General features: G+C 33.1%; 3 protein-coding genes across 4 annotated transcripts; 2 read left to right on the top strand and 1 right to left on the bottom strand.

Annotated features, from left to right (window-relative positions):
- Nucleotides 1-2,356: 2,356 nt before the first annotated feature.
- LOC107939905 (PLASMODESMATA CALLOSE-BINDING PROTEIN 1) lies at nucleotides 2,357-5,808 on the top strand. 2 transcript variants are annotated; one of them, XM_016873297.2, is made up of 3 exons: nucleotides 2,357-2,783; nucleotides 2,892-2,925; nucleotides 5,170-5,808. In XM_016873297.2, exons 1-3 carry the CDS (start codon nucleotides 2,471-2,473, stop codon nucleotides 5,417-5,419), a joined length of 597 nt encoding a protein of 198 aa, XP_016728786.1. In that variant the 5' UTR covers nucleotides 2,357-2,470; the 3' UTR covers nucleotides 5,420-5,808. The 2 variants fall into 2 exon arrangements, with proteins under 2 accessions (XP_016728786.1, XP_040944453.1); XM_041088519.1 differs by having other exon boundaries at nucleotides 2,360-2,783; nucleotides 5,149-5,808.
- Nucleotides 5,809-6,091: 283 nt separating this feature from the next.
- Nucleotides 6,092-11,402, bottom strand: LOC107936130 (purple acid phosphatase 15). The gene is made up of 6 exons (XM_016868803.2): nucleotides 11,012-11,402; nucleotides 9,085-9,276; nucleotides 7,542-7,875; nucleotides 7,054-7,462; nucleotides 6,686-6,970; nucleotides 6,092-6,576 (listed from the first exon to the last, which is right to left on the bottom strand). Exons 1-6 carry the CDS (start codon nucleotides 11,280-11,282, stop codon nucleotides 6,433-6,435), a joined length of 1,635 nt encoding a protein of 544 aa, XP_016724292.2. The 5' UTR covers nucleotides 11,283-11,402; the 3' UTR covers nucleotides 6,092-6,432.
- A 7,049-nt stretch (nucleotides 11,403-18,451) lies between these two features.
- LOC107936117 (ER lumen protein-retaining receptor) lies at nucleotides 18,452-21,893 on the top strand. The gene is made up of 6 exons (XM_016868783.2): nucleotides 18,452-18,769; nucleotides 19,950-20,215; nucleotides 20,389-20,504; nucleotides 21,219-21,292; nucleotides 21,450-21,513; nucleotides 21,594-21,893. The coding sequence occupies exons 1-6, from the start codon at nucleotides 18,679-18,681 to the stop codon at nucleotides 21,628-21,630; spliced, it is 648 nt and encodes a 215-aa protein (XP_016724272.1). The 5' UTR covers nucleotides 18,452-18,678; the 3' UTR covers nucleotides 21,631-21,893.
- The last annotated feature ends 570 nt before the right edge of the window (nucleotides 21,894-22,463 follow it).

Genomic DNA, 22,463 nt, shown 5'->3' with positions numbered 1-22,463 from the left:
TCATATGTTCCTTTAGCTCTGGTTGTTTTTCCTTTTATAAATGTTTTTTTTTTTAATTTCTAAATTTGAAAAGATGCCACCGTATCCCATTTCCATTCATTTTGTCGTATTCAAAGGTGAATCTAAGGGGCGGCAGCCCCTAAACATTTTAAGAATTTTAGCTGTTTTCTATTTTCAATTGTATTCGGCTACAAATTTGTTTATAGTTTGGATTACTCTTCCATCTAAAATATAAAATTAATATAAAAATAATATTTTAATGGATATGAATTTATGAGATAATTTTGATAGCGTTAAATATTCTTAAAAATTAAAATTACCGTTTTAATTAAAATAAAGTATTTAAATTAACTATCAATATTATAAAATTGAGATATCAAATTACATAAAAAAATAAAAGTATAGAGATTAATTCTCAAATTCAAGCATAGCATAGGGGCTAAGTTTTTTTATACACTATTCTTAACTATATTTTATAACCAAGTTAAAGATTTTTTTTTTCAAAGTTTCACTAGTACATATTTGGTACAGTCGTAAATACAATACAAATATAAATATATATCCGACTAATTTCTATGTAAAATTTAATGATAGATAAAGGGGTGTATGTTAAGTATCAAATTGGATAAAAAAATTAGATACCAAAATGGAAAAATTAGTATACTTCAAAGGTCAAATAATGAATTAAACCAATGATTTAATTTGAAAATATAAATTAAATCTATAATTGTACGCATAATACATAATTAATAATTAAATTTGACCTAACAAATTGTATTGTTACTGTTTGAGCCGGAATTAAATTTTCAAAATTTTAAAATCAAATTAAAATATAAAAAATTTAATCTTAATTTTTTTGGCCTCTAGTACTTAAAAATTAAATGGTAACAATTGCCGGCAATAATTAATGTAAATGAGTTGGTCCCCTCTTTTCTTTTCGTTCTTTGGAAGATCTGCTACATATATACATATACTAAATTTATCATCATTATAAAAATTAAATATTTATATTATTTTTACTTTTTCAATAATAATATTTATAAAATATTACATACTAATTTTTAATAATTTAATATAATATATTTTAATTAATACACTTGAATAATCCTTACTGCTAATAATTGGAGGATATAATATTGAGCGTGAGGATCATACTCCATTTTTGCTTCATCTTTAAAGAAATTAATACAAATCTGAACATTTTTATAAAATATAATTTGAATACCTTTATTTGATTAAAAATTCAAATAATCTTTTGAAAGCTAAAACAGAGATTTATAGGTAAATTATGTTCAAGGTCATTAAACTATTAGTAAGTTTATGTTTTGGTCGTTCAACTTCAAACAATTACAAAATGGTCATTTAAGTATTCGAAAGTTTTTATTTAAGTCACTAGGTTGTTAAAATCGCTACTACATATGACATTCTCTATTCGCACCGCCTGTACTAATTGAAAGCTCTCCTTCTCATTGTCTTCTACAATTCATTTTTTTTCATGAAACAATTTTGAATGTTATGAATTTCTGAACCAAAATCTAAAAAACTTTCTTCTCTGATCTCTGAAATTGACCATTAAATCAACTTTAATTTAAGGTATGTTCTACTTACCGATGGATACTAATCCACCATACAAATCATTGAATCACCATTTAGAGCTCACTAGTTGGACTTTAAAAAGAAACTTAATAGCTTAGTTACTTAAATAAAAAGTTCAGAATAGTTCAATGACTTCAATGCAAAATTTTCAAATAATTTAATGATATTTTTTAGCTTTTTAAAATTAAGTGACAGAAAATATAAATTTACTAATAATTTAATAACTTTGAGTGCAATTTAGCCAATTTTATTTAGATAATAGTAAAATGGGCCCTAAAATACTAACAACAAAATTTTCATTTAATACCCGATGAATAAAGCCCAAAACAATTGGAGATGGTGCCTTTAAGACTAATCTGATTGGACAAACGCTTCGAACCAATCAGTTTCAAGCTCAAGGGTTTTTAAAAATGAGTTTTAAGATCCAAATTAAAACCCATGTAAACTGTGTAATAATCCGAATAAATTTTTTTTGATTTTGGATAAATGGTGAGGTGGGTTGATTTTTAAAGCTTCATTTTATGATTTTATAAAATGTTTGGACATTTGAAATTTTAAAGTAATTGAAATTTCTGTTATATATGTATACCGGTAATATAGTCTAATCGCATTATACATAAGGTAGATAAAGAGTGATAAGACAATGATTAAATTGTTCTAAATTTTTTTTAGAGAGATTAATTTGTTTAATATCGAAATTGAGGATCACGGAAGAAGTATTATTACCTATATAAACAAAATAAATACAAAAAGAAAAGCTGAAAAGAAACAGAAAGAGGCCCTCCCTCCAATCCCTCTATTTCTCCTTTCTCTCTCCATACTCCTCCTTTTTTAATTTTTTTCTCTTTTGCTTTACCAACTTAAACTCATATCCATGGCAATACCAGTCTTAAAGCTAGTATTGTTGCTCCTCCCATTGCTAATAAACGTCTTCTCGTTTGTTCAAGGCCAAACCTGGTGTGTGGCTCGAAGTGATGCCAGTAGCCAAGCTCTACAAAATGCACTAGACTATGCATGTGCCTCTGGTGCAGACTGCACCCCTATACAATCAAATGGCCTTTGTTTCCTTCCAAATACAATCCAAGCTCATGCTTCCTATGCTTATAATAGCTACTATCAACGTAGGGCAAAGGCACCTGGTTCTTGTGACTTTGCTGGCACTGCCACTGTTGCTAAAACTGATCCCAGTTTTGTTCTTTAAAACCCTTCAATTGTGTTTCTGTCTTCTTCTTTTTGTCATTTTTGAGTGGTTTTTAGAACTGGGTTTTCGATTATTTTGTTGTTCTGTTTTGCAGGTTATGGATCTTGCATGTACCCATCTCCTCAAAGGTATGCTTATGCATGTTTCTTTTTCTTGAATTATTAAAAAAAAAAGGAATTATCTTTAAATATTTTATGTGCAAAAATGAGGGTTCCACTGTTTTGAACATTAGTACATTTCCTCCTTTTCCTTTTTTCCTTTTCTTTAATTGGTGTGGCTTTAGAAAGAATTTGGTCTAATTTCTTGTGTTTCACGCATTCTTTTGATAGTAAATGGTAGCTGATATTTACATTGGTTTAATAATGCTCTTAGTACCTATACTTTTTTTCACTTTTGAAATTTAGTCTATTACTTTTTTGTTAAAAATTTAATCTCTCTTTATTCTTTTAATTTAATAATTGAAATTTAGTTGTTAGCATAGTAAAAAAACCAATATAAGAAAATAAAGGATTAAATTTCTAGAATTAAAAGTAGAGCTATTTCATGATTATATTGATTTAAATTATTGTATTAAATATATCATATTTATGAATGGATGTTAAATTTATTCTAGTGAATTTCGTAGATTTAGTGTATTTGGACGAGAGTAGTACTATGAAGAATGATCTTAAATGCTCAAAGGCAGATTTAGGGGGGTTGGTAGGGCCCGGCTCCCCTAAAATATTCTATTTTGACCTTTTAAATTTTTAAAAAATTTAAATTAGTGGAGTTAAAATTGCACTTTTACTCCCTTAAAAATGATAAAAAAATTTATTTAATACTTTAAAAATTATAAAGATATAGACAATTTAATTTCGACCCCCTATAACTTTTTCCCGGCTTCGCCCTTGAAGAAGTTTTTATGTTGCACCCAATTTATGTTCAATGTTTATTGGGTCGAGGGAGAAAAAGTTCGATATTCCTTAAATGAAATTTTGAGTTCTATTCTTATAAATATAGAAAATTATGTTCAAAGGAATTACACCTTGAAAGAGTGTATAACCTTACTTTATTTTAGATTTAATTGAAAGGTAAACTACATTCAAGATTATTAAACTATTAGTAAAATTACATTTTGGTCAGTCAACTTTAAAAAATTATAAAATGGTCACTAAGCTACTCAAAAATTTTCATTTAAGTTAGTGGGTTGTTAACATTACTATTGTATGGCTTTCTTTGTCTGCATTGCTTGCACCAATAAAATACTTTCATTTTCCTTCTCTTTTACAGTTTAATTTGTTTATGAAATAACTTTTAACGTCACAAATCTATAAACCAAAATCCAAACAGTTTTCTTCTCCATTCTCCGATCTCCGACACTAACCGTCAGATCAACTTGGATCTACTCATCGGCGGGTATTTATCCACCGTACCGGTCACTAAATCATTACTTGAAGTTTACTAGTTGAACCTCTTTTTTATTTAAAAAAAAACTTAACAGTCCAGTAAATTAAATAAAATCTTTTAAATAGTTTAGTTGCTCCAATGAAAATTTTTAAATAATTTATTGCTCATTTAATAACTTTTTGAAGCTGGGTGTAATTTATTATTGAAACCCTTGTGGCTTGTAAGAGGATCAAAGACAGAAAAACAAAAAGGCGCAAAATAAGATATTGTTTAAACCCTAATTAACAAACATGAATCAACTTTGCATAGTCCTTTGATTCTCAAGGGGGTGCGAGCCTTTCATGGTGATGTTGTAATTGAGTAGATGTCTGACAAGTGTTTCTCGGCGAGATCTCTGATCGTCCATTTTCGTGTCCTACATGCAGTGGTCACTTTGTGAAGGTTTACACCTTTAACGTTTCCAGGCTTATTTATGTCTGTTGGTCACTTCTTTGCTTGTAATGTTTTCCTACTGTCTTGTTTAGGTGGGACTTTTTCAACCGTTGGATGGGTACTCTTTTCTTGAAAGACATCCAACAGTCAAAAAACACTCGTAAATATTTGGATACCGGAGTTATACATGGGTAGTTCAAGATCAATTTGAGTTAAGATTTAGATGAAAATTCCATTTGTCTGCCTTGATTTACTTACTAAAATATATTTTTTTAATTTTTTAATTTTTTTATATTTTTAAATAAAATCGAGTTCAAACAAATCGAAGCAGAGGATATAAAAAATAGAGTCGAAATTGAATCGAGCAAAAACTTGTCCCGCCTCACCTTGTTGTCATCTCTATCCATGGGCGCATTGCTGGGCTCCAGCAAAAGCTAATAGCTCCTTATGCCTATTTTTTGAAAATTACCAACCAAATTGGATTCCATCATTATTTGTAGTTTTTGTCACTGTTATTTTATTGATTTTAACAGCTCAAGTTATGAAATTTCCAGCACATCCGGAGGGACAGCTATGCCGAAACCAGGGTCGTGGAACAATCCGAATGTGCCAACTACGACAACCACACCAATCAATGGCGGAGGTGGCGGTCCGGGGCTCAATTACCCTGGATTCAGCCCTCCATTTCTCTCTAGAGCTTCATTTGATAGTACAGTCAACACAAGCTCAATGTCTATCATGCTCTTACTTGTTCTATCATTTATTTTGCATCCAATATGGAGCTTTTTAAACCTTGATGCATGACCCCAAGGATAGGAAGAGGCGTTTTTGTTAGAAGTTGAAGCCCTAGCTATTTATGGAAGGATGCTGGTGGTATATCATTTAGTTGTCTACTTTATGGAGACATTGTTGGTTAATCTAGAGATCGCATTTAGCTTAATGAGGAGCTTAAGCTAATGTCACGGCCGCACGATAGTGGAGCTAAAGTCTTCTTTACCAGCAATCGAAATCTCTCTATTAGACTACAACCATCTTAGCTCTCTCACAAATTCATTTCAATATTTGTGTTACTTGGAGTACTGATCGAGAATAATGGTATATAAGCAAGCATATATTATTTTTCAAATTATGTCTTGTAATAACGTTATTAAAAAATATTTATTTATTATTAACAAATGTGATTATTAAGTTTATTACGGTGTTAGCCATAACCGATCCACTATCCAATTAAGACTGATTTGATCTCTTTTATTTCGGTAAGTATATAGTTAGCCAAACTATATAGTTCGTCTGTATGAGTATTCGCACCACCATGCAGACGAACTCGTACTCAAGAGACACACACTAACCCTAAAATCAGATACGTGTTGGCCTGCATAAAAGTCTACTTAATTTTAGTACATCAAATCAAGAGACTTGTGTCTTATAAATAAGAAATTGGCCTCCATGAGAAAGGAACTCTCACAACAACACTCAACAAAATATTTATTTCTTTTAAGATTTTAAGTACTACAAGCATAGTTACATCAAACTTATTTCATTTAACTAAAATTACGAACCTGTAAATCATATCACAATGGAATGATCCTTTTGAATCCTTAATTATTTGCTTTGCCAAAATACATGCATACATACATACGTACATAATCCATTTGTGATTTATCAGCTGTTTGATTTTGGTGTTTAATATGTATTTATAGCTTTGAAAGATATTTATTGGTATAAAAGAAATCATAGTCTGAGGACAGATGCCGAGATTCAAACCTAAACTTACTTGCCATCACTTTTTAATGGTGACTGCATATGAATCAACTTAATTAAGCTTCGGAGTTTACTTTAATTACGTCGGGTTCAACAGGGCATCTATCAGGTTGCCTAACTATATAAACCACATCACCAGTGGTCCCATAAGCATCTTGATTGCGGTACCATGTCCACAGTGCATGAGTCTCATTTTTCACCTGCAAAACACTTGCTGTTAATGTTTTTTTTTTTTTTAATTAAAGTATCCTTTATGTCGGTTTTACTATCCATAGAAACTAGTCTTAATGAGATATCTGCATAATATACCTCGAGGATTCCATGTCCAAAGCTGCTTTCTCTATATGCACTATAATCAGGCTGCCTATCCCAGCAGAATTTACCACTTGCCGGCCCTGATGTGAAGTTAAATGCACAGAAACCACCCATAAATTTATCCGGAGTTGTCGATGGTTTGGGGCAATTTCCGGGTTCATCAGCATGTGTAATCGCCATTTTCTCTCGGTTGCCACCATCACCAATCGTAATATGAACAGGACCGCAAGGATCCAAGTTGTAGTTATACACTCGGTTCGACCTCTCGTAGGCATGAACCTATTGATTATCACCAAATGAACACGACCATCAGCTCTTCGACTGAATGTAATTGAATTAATTCATTATAAAGCACGACTTACATGTCCATTGAAGACTATATCAACTCCGTATTTGTATAATAAATCTTCCACTGCTACCCTCATACATTCAGCTTCTCTATAATGTGCAGTATATGTACTGTACCATGGAGGATGCCATGTTGCAACCAACCATGAAGTCACTTTTCTATCAACTTTTGCAAGGTCCTTCTTCAACCACTGGTATTGATCCCCTGATTTGTTATAGTCAGCGTAGCCACCGAGCATCACGAAATGAATGCCGCCTGCATTAAAAGAATAATAGAATGTCGACGATGATCCGCTCTCCTCCGATGGAAATGCGAATCGAGCACTATAAGCCGCAAATGTCTTCTTCTCAATCTGTTCTTCTATTTCATGGTTCCCTTCTATCATCATCAAGGGAACCTTAGACACCAAAGGCTGCATAAACCTGCGCATTTATAACAAATACTATCGTAATGTCATGTTGTGACCGCTATTTAAATCCATGAAAAATCGTTAAAATTTACCTTCCCCAATAATCCCAACGAGGCTGATACGTTTCGTGAATAGGAGTATCGGAGAAAGCGCAAGAGTAGCAATCGGCACCGGTGCCATTGGTGAGATACAAGTTGGCATAGCTTGCATCGCCGATTAACAGCACCAGGTTCGGGTGATTGCTCATAAGGTGATCAATTGTTGAAGTTGTGTTATACGTGAGCCCCAAGTCTCCGATGATTGCAATTCTTCCCGGATAACTCCTTGGACCGGAGGCCGGCATTGTTCGGAAATAATGAACATCGCTCATTGCTGGGATTGAAGGGTCTCCACATTGATAGTAATATAAGGTGTTGGGTTTTAAACCTGCAAAAATTTCAGTTCCATTTGGAGTTGTTAAGGGTGTGAGAATTATTATTGGGTAATTATGGGATACATTTCTAAGAAGTTTAGACTCCACAATCATACAAGAATGAAATTTATTTATATAATTAATTTTTAATATTTTATTACACTCTATAATACACTTGTCAAATTCTTAAATAATTTAAAAAACTCCACTGATAGTATATTAAATAATTTTCCATTATTATTTACTTTATGATTATATGGTACCGTTGGATATATCATTTTTGTTTTGGTATAGGTAAGTATTGGTATTAGTGTCTATGGTATATCTTCCATGATAATTTGGTTCTTGGTCTATTAATTTTGGGTTTATTTTAGTTGGATTTATTTTGGTTCTCGATCTATTAGTTTTGGATTTTTAAATTTATCTTGATAAAATATACTTTATTTTATGACTTTTGGATATTATTTTGTAAAGATTTTAAAAATAAAAAAAACTAATTTTTCAAATAAATTAATAACTCTTATATGATAATATTTTGAAATAATATAAAATTTGAATTATTATCACTATTTAAATATATTTTTATTTTTAAATTATAAAAATAATTATAAATAAAAATTAGTTCAATTTCTCTATTTCTTTCTCAATCCTACCAATATTGTTTGGTACATATCGGTATAAGTTGGTATTAGTTGAAATAGAAGGAAACACACTAATGTTTTAATAAGAACGGAACTTAATCTACTTGGTACCAATCTAAAATCAAGATTATTAAGGGTGGAGTTAGGATTTTTTTTTAGGGGAGCGGAGCTTGTTAAGTTAAAGTGTCATTTATCTTGCATTAACTTACGATTTCATTATTTTTGAAAGAACTAAATATAAATAATTTCATTTTTGGAGGAGTTAAAGTGCAATTTCACCATACATTAATTTTTTTTTTGTGAATTGTAAAAGGAAGGCAAAACACTAACAATAACGTGACTAGAGCGACTTGAACTCAAACCACACCTAAAGCGGTGGACACCCTAACTATCAGCCAACACACGGGATCATTCCTACCCCTTTAAATTCACCTTAAAAATGATATATATCGACTAATATTACTAATACCAAAACAGAATTGACTACCATATGTAAATTAAAAAAGTTAGTATTAATGCGAAAAAAATGGTAAGAAAACAAATTAGCAGAAGATAAATAAGAGAAGAGATGGTGAGAAATACCAGTGAGGCGAACATGGTGAATAATTCCAGAGGTATAATTTTGGAGGCCTTTAAATGGATAAAGTTGGCTATAAACTAATGAATGCCCCATTGCTGTCTTTGTCATTCCAAATCTCCACCTCCTATATTTTACAACACTTCCCACTGTTTTTGGATCCATTTCTTTTATATTTTCTCCTATTTTAAATTCCCCTGCAATTTCAATTTAACGATTAATGTGAACTGTACTGCAATTACATTTTTAAATAATAAAGATTCTCATGGCTTTAAATTGATAATAAAAGAAAACCCAATTTTATATTCCATTACAATTTTGAAATTTTTATAATTTTTATGGAATATTCAAACAATATGCCCTAAACTATTCCATCACAAAGTCTTAATTTCATACAATTAACTATTGTTATAGTGCCCCCTATCATTTTCCAAATCCCATAATGTCAATTATTGTTGAAAATTGAATTTATATGATAGTTTTTAATACTTTATAAAAGAAAATACAAGCACCTATAAATACATTCACATTATCTTTTTATTTGAAAAAAAAGTCTCTTAAACTATTTTTTTTGGTCGAATCGAATACTTTTATCATTACATCACGTGACACTTTTTGATTAGTAGAAATTATTTTTTAACGGTAGGGATCAACTTTGATTACGAGATAAAATTTAAATATTTGATTTGATTAAAAAATAATTTAAGGGTCTCCTGTTATATTAAACAAATTCATGATTTATCATATCATTTGGGGTAACTTTATTGTCTTTTAATAATGTAAACTTGGCGAAGAAAGTTCAATTAAGTAGGTATTTAACTTAAAGTATGTGCTTTGAGATTTGAGAAATGTATTATGTGTATTATTTATATATCAAACAAAACATTATATATAAGCTATGGTCTATGGATAATTAATATAGTATACATGCATTATGCATATGCAACATTTTTTTATTGAGGGGGTGGTGATTGGTTTTCAGCTTTTTATGTAAGAAAAAATGTATCACTATCTTGATTATTGAATTAAATGTTTAGATAAAAAATTGTTGTTTTTGAAAGAAAAAAAAAGGAAAGAAATATTTCTAGAAAATATATTTTATGAAAATTTCACTCAAAATTAACCTTTTATATGTAACTTTGAAAGGAAAATATTGCTTTTGAGCTGTGACCAACTAATGCATTCTTCCATTTTTGGAAGTCAAGCTATGCTTGTCAGTGGTTTTAATGCAAACAAATTTCTAAACTTTCATTACAAGTAAATAGATATTGTTTTCTTTTAATACTATTGGGTAAATTACATTAATAATTATTTAATTATAATTTTTTTGTTATACAATTATGAAAAGTTATAAAATAGTTATTTAATTATTTAATTTTGTCTTTTTTGGTCATCCAACTATCTTGAGTTTTAAGTGTTTCTATTTTTTACAGTAGTCAACTGGTGATTGAAAAAGACAAAATTAAATAGTTAAATAACCATTTTATAATTTTTTATAGTTAAGTGACAAAAAAAATAACCAAATGACCGCTAATGACCATTATAGAAGGTTCCTACGCAATACCAAAATCATTTGGTTTAGCCGGAAAGATGCACTTCAAATTTCCTTAAAGCTTAAAGGACAAAGTTAGAAAATTATTTTAGGAGGTCAAAAGCTAATAATAGATTTTTGAAAAAGATTAAAGTGTAATTTAACTATTATATTATTTTGTAATTTTATAAATTCTAAAGAAATTATATGGTGAATTTACCTTTTTTGAAAGGACAAAGCTAGTGCCTACCCATGTCTATGCCGGTGCTCAAAGCGGAAATCTTTTAAGTACTTAAATAAGAGGCTACCTATTTATGTGTAATGATGACATGAAATGGAAGTTCCTAAATCTTAAATTTTTTTGGTAAGAAAAAAAGAGAGAAAGAGAAAGAGAAATAGACCTGTAATCCAAGAAATCCAGACAGAATCATGGGTTGATGAAAGAGAGACAAAGATTTGTTCAGGCTCCCAACCTGTAACAATCCTTTGAACACGAGGATCATTGTCAGGCAAGTCCACTGCATGCCCTCTGAAACTCTTGTCCAAGGGGACTGTCACCGGCTTGAATGGTCCATCAACTGTACTTGGAATTGCTGCCCCAAAGCTTAACCTTCGCATTACAACTGAAACAAACACAGCAACAATAAACACAGAAACTGGAACTGTCCCCATGTCTCAAACTTTGAAACCAAAGATGTCATAGAGAGACACAAAATAAAATGAAAAGAGCTTAGACAAGTTCTCTCTCTGTATATATATATGGCATAAGTAAGTTTCAAAATACGAGCGTTTTGCACTGATCATATGAAAAATACATTAGGCAGTTGAAAAGGAAGGCAAAATTAAGGATGTTGAAAAGGAAACCATTTGTGCATTGAGTGAAGAATGATTTATATAAATGGAGAAAGACCATAACGAACCTCTCTTTATTTAAAAAAGGAAAATTAGATGGCTTTTTTTTCTAGCCATGATACTATATATGGATTCATATAGGGTGAATATACATTTTGGTATTTGAATTTGATTTCAAGATTATTTTTCGTTCAATTAGGTATCTGAATTTAGTTTTTTTATTTAAATTGGTACCTGAATTTGATTTCATAGCTCAATTTGGTTCGAATAACTAAGTAGTAATTTGGACCAAAAAACCAAATTCAAGTACCAAATTCAACAAAGAAACCAAATTCATGACCCTAATTGGATTAAAAAAAAATCTTAGGTACCAATTTGAATCCTAAAACCAAGTTTAGGTACCCAAATATATATTTGATGCATTTGCATGTTATAATTTTATATATCATTAAAAACTTTCAAAACTAATTTTGTTTATTGTAAAGTTTTGGGGTTTCTTTTTAATTCTAAATTGCAACTTAAGTTGTACTTTTGAATGAATTGGCCTATATTACTTAGTGTATTGTATTTTTGTCCTTTCCTTTGAAGTGTTACAAAGCTTGTTTAACAGCTCATTCGCTTACCTTTCAACCCTCCTTTGCTTTTTGGCGTATAATTCCTTTGGATTCGTAAGTGATAACTACTATCATTTTGGTATCATTTTCCGATCATGTGGCCAGGAGTTTGATCTTCACTCATAAGAATAGAATACATTTCATAATTAATTATTTATTTCTTCGGAAAACACCCACAGTAAAAAGATTAATTACTATTACTAGCGATGGATACCTTAATTACAATAAAAAATTAAAGTTTAGAAGTAAAATGTTAATCTAAATTCAAAGAATATTTATTAAAGGACTACATGACAAAGAAAAGTAAGAGGCATTGGAACTTATGATTTAGAATGCTCTCGGACATAAATCAATATTTCATAAAGGAAGGAGCAAAGTAGATGACTATAATAGTGACATTTAGTTAATAGGAAGGACAGATTTTACCTAACATAAGTCAAAGTTTAGTACATAGTGTTAACATTAATGGAAGACAATTAATAATGGTTGCCATTAACATTAATGGGAGACAATCAATAATGACAACCACCAACTTTGGAAAAGTGGCAAGGGATAATTTTTTTTTGTCCTTGAGATAATGGGCTATTTATTGTTTGGTCCTTGAACCTCAACTATAAATAGGCCTTCTCATTTCTCATTTCAATCATCCCAACCAATCTTTCTCTCTTAGTTTTCTCTCTTCTCTCATTTGAGAATTCTTAAGGAATTCTATTTGTTTGTAATACTTTGAAGATAGTACAGTTATCATCTGGTGTTAGTGCCCGAGGACGTAGGTATAATTTACCGAACCTCGTTAAAACTCTTGTGTTCTTTCTTGTCCTATTTTTCTTTCAATATTTGAGGGTATAATAGTAGTATTTAATTGTGCTATTAAATTACTATAGAAGGGATATTCTGTCTAAGGAAAGACTTGGTATTTAAAAGATCCATGTGATCCACCTCTCTTCCCTGGGAATTGAACTTTGTGTGATTTTTTAGTACAATAATTTACACGCTTCCGACCCTATTGGAACAACAAGTGGTGTCAGAGCCGAAGGTTAATCGTAGTATGCTCTGTGGTTGCAGTTTGAACTGATCTTCCACATCAGAAAATATTTCCTTAGGTATATTGAAAGATTATGGAGAAAACGGTCGGTGTAGGAGGTTCAACATCGTCCATGTGGACAAGACCGACAATTGCAAATGCAAGACTGGCCGTGGATATCTTTGATGGCACGGGCCATTTTGGTATGTGGCAAAGTGAGGTTCTAGATGCCCTTTTTCAGCAGGGTCTAGACATTGCCATTGATGAAGAGAAACCAGATGATGTACAGGAGAAAGATTGGAAGGCGATCAATCGGTTGGCATGTGGCACAATTCGATCATGCCTTTCTCGAGAGCAGAGGTATGCTTTTTCAAAGGAGACTTCTGCAAATAAGTTGTAGGTGGCACTTGAAGAAAAATTTTTGAAGAAAAACAGTCAAAATAAGCTCCACTTGAAGAAAAGACTGTTTCGCTTCACATACGTCCCAAGTACCACAATGAATGATCACATCACCAAATTTAATCAGTTAGTCACTGATTTGCTGAATATGGATGAGACATTCAAAGATGAAGATTTGGCTTTGATGCTGTTGGGATCACTTCCTGAGGAGTTTGAGTTCCTAGAAACTACTCTACTTCATGGCAGGAGTGATATATCTCTGAGCGAAGTCTGTGCGGCCTTATACAGTTATGAACAGAGAAAGAAGGACAAACAGAAAAACTCAATCAGAGATACAGAAACTTTAGTAGTCCGAGGTCGTTCATACACTCGGAAGAAAACTCAAAAGGGGAGATCAAAGTCAAAGTCCAGACTCGGGAAAGATGAATGTGCTTTTTGTCATGAGAAAGGCCACTGGAAGAAAAATTGTCCAAAGCTGAAGAATAAGGGAAAAGCTGTTGTAGATGCTTGTGTTGCAAAGCATGATACCAGTGACTCTGAACTATCACTGGTTGCATCATCATCGTCGTTCCATTCAGATGAGTGGATATTGGATTCGGGTTGTACCTATCATATGTCCCCTAACCGGGAGTGGTTCTCTGATTTAGTAGAACTAAATGGAGGAGTTGTTTATATGGGCAATGACAATGCCTGTAAAACTGTTGGGATAGGTTCAATCCAATTAAAGAATAAAGATGGATCAACCAGAGTTCTGACTGATGTTCGGTACGTGCCCAGTTTGAAGAAAAATCTCATCTCATTGGGAGCCCTGGAATCCAATGGTTCAGTTGTTACTATGAGAGATGGGGTTTTGAAAGTGACATCTGGCGCACTTGTGATATTGAAGGGCATCAGGAAAAATAACTTGTATTACTACCAAGGTAGTACAGTTATTGGAGCAGTCGCTGCAGCTTCCGGCAACAAAGAATTGGACTCAATACAGTTGTGGCATATGAAGTTGGGACATGCCAGCGAAAAATCCTTGCAAATTTTAGCAAAGCAAGGATTGTTGAAAGGTGCAAAGGCTTGCAAATTAAAATTTTGCGAGCATTGTGTTCTGGGAAAGCAAAAGAGAGTGAAATTCGGTACTGCTATCCATAATACAAAAGGTATTTTGGAATATGTTCACTCAGATGTGTGGGGGCCTTCCAAGATACCTTCATTGGGAGGAAAACACTACTTTGTTACTTTTGTTGATACTTTTCCAGAAGAGTTTGGGTGTATACCATGAGAACTAAGGATGAAGTGCTTAGAGTTTTTCTTAAATGGAAAACTATGATCGAAAACCAGACTGGCAAGAAAATCAAGCGGCTTAGGACGGACAATGGAGGGGAATATAAAAGTGATCCGTTCTTCGATGTGTGCCAAGAGTATGGTATTGTTCGACACTTCACAGTTAGGGATACACCACAGCAGAATGGATTGGCAGAGCGTATGAATCGAACATTGCTGGAGAAAGTTCGATGTATGTTGTCCAATGCTGGGTTGGGCAAGCAATTTTGGGCTGAGGCTATGACATACGCTGGCCATCTTGTTAATCGTTTGCCATCATCTGCATTAGAAAGAAAAACTCCTATGGAGGTATGGTCTGGAAAACCGGCTACAGATTATGATTCCTTACATGTGTTTGGATCCACTGCATATTACCATGTGAATGAGTCAAAGTTAGATCCGAGGGCAAAGAAAGCTCTCTTTATGAGAATCACTTCTGGAGTGAAGGGATTTCGTCTTTGGTGCTTAAGCACAAAGAAAATGATCTGTAGTAGAGATGTTACCTTTGATGAATCTGCCACATTGAAAAAGGTAGCAGATAAAGATATTCAGACGAGCAATACTCCACAGCAGGTGGAGTGTACTCCAAAACAGGTGGAGTTTGAGCAGATGGGGATTTGCCCAGTTAATAAGTCTAATTCTCCAGCCACAATGGAGGAATTAGAGGTTGAAGAGGTTCTGACCCAAGAACCACTAAGTACACCAGAACCAGTTGCAGTTGCAAGGCCACGGAGAGAAATTCGTAAACCTACTCGATTTACTGATATGGTGGCCTACGCCCTTCCCGTTGTTGATGATATTCCTATCACTTATCAAGAAGCAATGCAAAGCTTAGAAAGTGATAAATGGAAAAGCGCCATGGATGAAGAAATGCAGTCTCTCCGGAAGAACAATACTTGGGAGTTTGCGCAATTACCGAAAGGTAAAAGGGCAATCGGATGCAAGTGGGTATTCGCAAAGAAAGATGGATCTCCTAGCAAGAAGGATATTCGCTACAAGGCAAGATTGGTAGCTAAAGGCTACGCTCAGAAGGAGGGAATTGACTACAATGATGTATTTTCCCCTGTTGTAAAGCATTCATCCATTAGAATTTTGTTGGCCTTGGTAGCACAGTTGAATTTGGAGCTAGCTCAACTTGATGTTAAGACGGCTTTCTTGCATGGTGAGTTAGAAGAGGAGATCTATATGACTCAGCCCGAAGGATACACAGATGCTGGTGGTAGAAATTGGGTTTGTAAGCTGAACAAATCGCTATATGGATTGAAGCAATCCCCGAGGCAGTGGTACAAGCGATTTGATAGCTTTATGAGAAGGCAGAAGTACACAAGAAGCAAATATGACAATTGTGTATATTTGCAGAAGCTGCATGACGGATCTTTCATTTATCTACTCTTGTATGTTGATGATATGTTAATCGCTTCGAAGAGCCAAAATGAGATAGATAAGTTGAAGGCTCAGTTGAATCAAGAGTTCGAGATGAAAGATCTAGGTGAGGCCAAGAAGATTCTCGGCATGGAGATAAGTAGAGATAGACCGAGAGGCAAGCTCTGTTTAAATCAGAAGCAATATCTGAAAAAGGTATTACAATGTTTTGGTGTAAATGAAAACACAAAACATGTAAGTACCCCACTTGCTTCTCATTTGAAACTTAGTGCTCAATTATCTCCGAAGACTAAAGATGAAAGAGAATATATGGCGAAAGTCCCATTTCCTAATGCAGTTGGGAGTTTGATGTATGCGATGGTGTGTACGAGGCCTGACATTTCACAAGCTGTTGGAGTTGTGAGCAGGTATATGCATGATCCTGGAAAAGGACATTGGCAAGCTGTGAAATGGATTCTACGGTATCGTCGAAAAACTGTAGATGTTGGTTTAATTTTTGAACAGGATGAAGCACTTGGTCAGTTTGTAGTTGGATATGTTGATTCCGACTTTGCTGGTGATTTAGATAAACGTCGTTCAACTACGGGGTATCTGTTTACTCTTGCGAAAGCTCCAGTGAGTTGGAAGTCTACCTTACAGTCTACAGTAGCTGTGTCTACTACAGAGGCAGAATATATGGCAGTTACAGAAGCTGTTAAGGAGGCTATTTGGCTTAATGGATTGTTGAAAGACTTAGGAGTTGTTCAAAGTCACATAAGTTTATATTGTGACAGTCAGAACGCTATTCATTTAGCGAAAAATCAAGTCTATCATTCAAGAACCAAGCATATCGACGTAAGATATCACTTTGTGCGGGAAGTCTTTGAAAAAGGAAAAATTCTACTTCAGAAGATTCCGACAGCAGATAATCCCGCAGATATGATGACCAAGGTGGTAACAACAATCAAGTTTAATCATTGTTTGAACTTGATTAACATCCTGAGAATTTGAGCACCTTCAGGTGTATGGTGCTCGAGAGCGCATTTGTAGGCACTACAAAAGATAGCTTTATCGAATTTGGGGAGTTGAAGGAAGTGTATCAAATCTTCAAGGTGGAGATTGTTAACATAATGGAAGACAATTAATAATGGTTGCCATTAACATTAATGGGAGACAATCAATAATGACAACCACCAACTTTGGAAAAGTGGCAAGAGATAATTTTTTTTGTCCTTGAGATAATGGGCTATTTATTGTTTGGTCCTTGAACCTCAACTATAAATAGGCCTTCTCATTTCTCATTTCAATCATCCCAACCAATCTTTCTCTCTTAGTTTTCTCTCTTCTCTCATTTGAGAATTCTTAAGGAATTCTATTTGTTTGTAATACTTTGAAGATAGTAAAGTTATCATCTGGTGTTAGTGCCCGAGGACGTAGGTATAATTTACCGAACCTCGTTAAAACTCTTGTGTTCTTTCTTGTCCTATTTTCCTTTCAATATTTGAGGGTATAATAGTAGTATTTAATTGTGCTATTAAATTACTATAGAATGGATATTCTGTCTAAGGAAAGACTTGGTATTTAAGAGATCCATGTGATCCACCTCTCTTCCTTGGGAATTGAACTTTGTGTGATTTTTTAGTACAATAATTTACACGCTTCCGACCCTATTGGAACAACACATAGTTGATCTTTTAGCAGCCTGTCTATTGCTCAAATCTATTGGTTAGCCAAAGATTATTTGTGTAAAATTTTCTCTAATTATAAATATATAGATCTTTTTCGTATCACATGATTTTATCATGTTAACAAATAGGTTTCGAGTCTTAAAAAGCTTGAGCTCTTATTAACTAACAATTGATTGATGCCATATATATTAGTGGACCTCATTCTATTCACCCATGTCACTTGTCTAGAATTTTCTCTTATTATCGATGTACAAATTTTTTTCGTGTTATGTATTTTTTTAAACTTTAAATAGTATGAACTTATGTAAATATTATGGAATTGGAACTCTTTTTGGGTCTTTCTTCATCCTTACATAGAATTTGATGTATTTTTGAGTGGGCATCATAAAATTGTAATTTTTATCAAATCGAAAATTAAACTATATTTTAGATACATGGAATTAACCCTAATCTTTAATTAACTTATTGAATGTGTGGCAAAAAAGGCCCAAATTGAGGTCCCTGTCCTTCAATTAATCCTCTTAGCTATTTTAGATTCAAAGCCCAAACAAAGGCCCATTTAGTAATACAATTCTTTATTTTCATTGATTTTCTTTCATTTTCCTGCGTTACTTTTCTGGACAAGGAAAGGAAATAATTAATTCGCTGAAAAAAGTTAAGAAATTTCTGGATCAATCTGAGATTTTCTGTTTCTTTTTCTTTGCAGAAATAAACTTTCCCGGCTGATTCTCACACTAAAAAAAAAAAATTCAAATTTCATTCTCTTATTTTATTTTATTTTATTTCATATTTTGGGAAATTTAGAACGATAAGCGAAAATGAATATATTCAGATTAGCAGGGGACATGACCCATTTGTTTAGTGTTCTTGTTTTGCTTCTTAAGATCCACACAATCAAGTCTTGTGCTGGTACGTTCATTTTCCAAATATTTACTTTAATTTTTGTTTCTGGGTTCAGTTCATTTTATGTTGCACTTTTTTCCCAGTAATTTACTGCTTAATATAAAAGAATCGAATATTTAGGTTAAATTGTGTGTGGGTTTTTGCTAGTTTATTTAATACTCAAATTGGAGCCATGTAAAATGTGGAAACTTTAGCTCAACAGAAAATGTGACCTTTTTTTTTTTAATTGTATGGAATATAAATTCTTGTATTTTGTGAATTTGTCTTTAGTAATTTGAATTTGTATGTATGTTCATTGGAAGTTTAGAAGGAAGGAGGTCTGATCATTAGGACTTTATGTGATGCATCTATTTTGAGTTAAAGTGTAGTTAGTTGTTGGATTTAGTGTCACTGTTGGCATCTTATTTTAGCTGATTTCCTTACTATTTGTACCGATAAACCTCTAGAGGTTTTGAAATTAGCAACTGATTATTTTTTATGTGCGAGTTTTTATGGAAATCAATAAGCTAATTACATTTTGTAGGATCATACAGTCGGGTTAGTGGTTTTTATGTCATGCTGGCCTATGGTTTTGAGATGAACATCATGAAATCTGTATATGATGAGGGCATTAAACTATAAACATAGCCGAGGTAGTGATTTATTTCGTATCATGCTATTGGAAGGTTTTTTGGGGCGGCAATGTCAACTAAATTTATATTCTTTTGATCAAGTTGATTATTTCCAGTTGCACAACTAGCTTGTTGGAAATATTTTCTTTCTTTGCTCCTGTCCTTTTCACTTTCAAATTTTATGTGTGGTGTGATGATGGGAAGATTCATGGGTGGCTAAAGCCATCTTACTCACTAGAAGTTGAGGCTGTTATTTTTAGAAGTTAGAGATGCTATATCAATTGAGGATGCAGTGAGCAAAAGCTTGCTAATAATAAGTGACTGTACAGCATGTAATGAAACTCAAAAAGTAGGAATCCTAGATCCTTGTATTCATTCATAGGCATTTTACAACATTTGATTTAACTTGAGCAAGATTCCGTTTTAGGCCTGGTCTTTTCTTGTTCGTTCCCTTGTTTATATACCTCCACTGTGCCATTCTGTATTTGTGTTCGACATTCAGTTCTGTCTAACAATCCCTATCATGTCTTATGAGTGATTTTCTGGCTCTAAATATCTATGATATTTTTGTGCAGGCATTTCACTGAAGACTCAGGAACTCTATGCTATTGTCTTTGCTACTCGTTACTTGGACATATTCACTAATCATATCTCACCTTATAACACAATCATGAAGCTAATATTCCTGGGCAGCTCTTTCTCAATTGTATGGTACATGCGGTATCACAAAATAGTTCGTAGATCTTATGATAAGGACCAGGATACATTTCGACATTATATCCTTATACTGCCTTGCCTGATTCTTGCCCTTCTTATAAACGAGAAGTTCACCTTCAAAGAGGTATCGACATCCTTCTGTTTGTTGGAATATGATAACAGTATGTTCATATTAATTACTGGTTAACTTAGAAGCTCTCTAAACTGTTGATCTGTTTTATATTAATTATTCATTATTATCCTTCTGGTTATAATTTTATATATTGATTATTGTCTTAAAAAAAAATTGTTGAGCAGGTCATGTGGACATTTTCCTTGTATTTGGAAGCTGTCGCGATACTTCCTCAGCTTGTATTGTTGCAAAGGACTAGAAATATTGACAACTTGACTGGACAATATGTGTTTCTCCTTGGGTAACCACTGTATTCTTTAAAAATCCTAATCAGTTGCAAGTTTTCTATTTTATTACCTTGCTTGAAGGACCCTTATTTCCTGGCTCAGTTCCCTATAATGTAGCCTCCTTCCTGAGGAAACAAAAGAGAGAAAGTCTTTAAATAGAGTTGACATCGTATTGCCGCTTGGTTGCCACTGATTTCCTTTTGATGCAAAGTTGATATGATTATATGTTGGACCAAAGTTGTCTATTTTCAGATGTGATTAACTGCAGTTGAATTTTGCGAGTATGACTGTTCTTGTATAACTTTTGTTATGTGCTTTCATGTCGTTTTTAGTCTTTTACACTGTGTTCTGTCTATCTTTGTTTGCTATTATCCTAAGTTAGGAGACAAGGCGCCATTAGGAGCAATGTGACCTCAAAATTCATATCCCTTTAGCCTTCAGTTCTACCTTTTATTCCCTTTCTTTATGTAGTTTTTGGGAGTTGGGGGTCACAGCGATGATAGTCGGTACATGTGACTTCAAAGATGCCTAAAAACTTCAAGAGCATAGTGTTGTATGAATCCTTTGGAGAAATTTATTTGGTACATTGATGCCAACTTACAACAACCCTTGCCACTACAACTGTGGCTTTGTTGGCTTATGTGCGCACTCTCTTTGTATTTTTAGGTTACCAACTTCCTAATGTCTAATTCTTGGTTATGGACTAATATAGTTCCTTGTTATTGCAGTGCATACAGAGCATTGTACATAGTGAACTGGATTTATCGGTACTTTACTGAAGACCACTTTGTCCACTGGATAAGTATGTACTCTTCTCTGTCTCCCTTCATCTTTTACTCCAAATCGGTAGCCATGGGTGTATGAAGCGTGTGTCAATATATCTACACCAACACATTTGTTATATTCTATGCTATATGTGTTATTTCTAACACCTTGTTTACATGATTGCTGCCTTTCAGCTTGGGTTTGCGGTCTTGTCCAGACATTGCTTTGTGCTGATTTCTTCTACTATTACTTCCAGAGGTAACCCCCTTTCTCACACTCTGGAAAGCACTTCATTCCTATGCTAATGATTGCAACTTATTTGATTATTATGCCTGCAGCTGGAAGAACAACATGAAGCTCCAATTACCAGCTTGAGATTTTAATGGTGCAAGTTTTGTAGTAGCATACATAGATATAAGGTGGTCAATGTGCTTTGATAACTGGTGCTTGATATTTTATTCATTTACCCCTTTGTTAGGGGTGCTTTTAGCAAGCTTTTAAGCAACATAGATTGGTTAAGACCTAAATTCTATATGCCTTAAGAGATTGTATTGCATAATCTGTATGTGGATATCCAAGGATTGATTTGTTTTTAATCTATTGCGGATAGTAATTAAAATATTTAAATTCTAATATTATCCGAATTTGTAAAATTTAAATTTACAAAGAGCTGATCAAATGTGTACAAATATTCAAATCTATAGTAGTACAATCATTGGATTATCACCAGGACCAGCAATGGCCTTGAATGGTCAATGCTTCATATTGCTTTGTACCAAAGGGTCAGTGAACCGACGACCAATCAGAAGTTTAGCATCGAAAGAGACTTAAAACATTTTTGTTCAAAACATCCAAAGAGAGGAGACTAAGAAATTTCCAGGACTTCCAACATTTCCATGAATTGAAACCTTATACCTACATTTTAGGTGTCAAATCTCACAGGTTCATGTTGAGTTCAAAATGTACTTCTTTTGAAGAGTAACAGGGGCATACTCCAATTGACTTGAAAGTTATGTTTCAATTCTTATAATTGAAAGTATATATACTAATTAATTAAATATCAAGAAATTAGATCAGTAGTAAAATTTATGCCTAGACTTGCATGATATGGGTTCAAATTTATCAGTATTTCAATTGATCTTAATTTCACTATGTTATATTGTAATATCATGTAAAAAGAATCATAAAAGCAAGTGAAAAGACCTAAG

The sequence above is a fragment of the Gossypium hirsutum genome, chromosome A02 (genome assembly GCF_007990345.1).
Source record: "Gossypium hirsutum isolate 1008001.06 chromosome A02, Gossypium_hirsutum_v2.1, whole genome shotgun sequence".
NCBI classification, from domain to species: domain Eukaryota; kingdom Viridiplantae; phylum Streptophyta; class Magnoliopsida; order Malvales; family Malvaceae; genus Gossypium; species Gossypium hirsutum.
The sequence above is the reverse complement of the archived record's forward strand: the minus strand, read 5'-3'. Positions and strand labels throughout refer to the sequence as shown.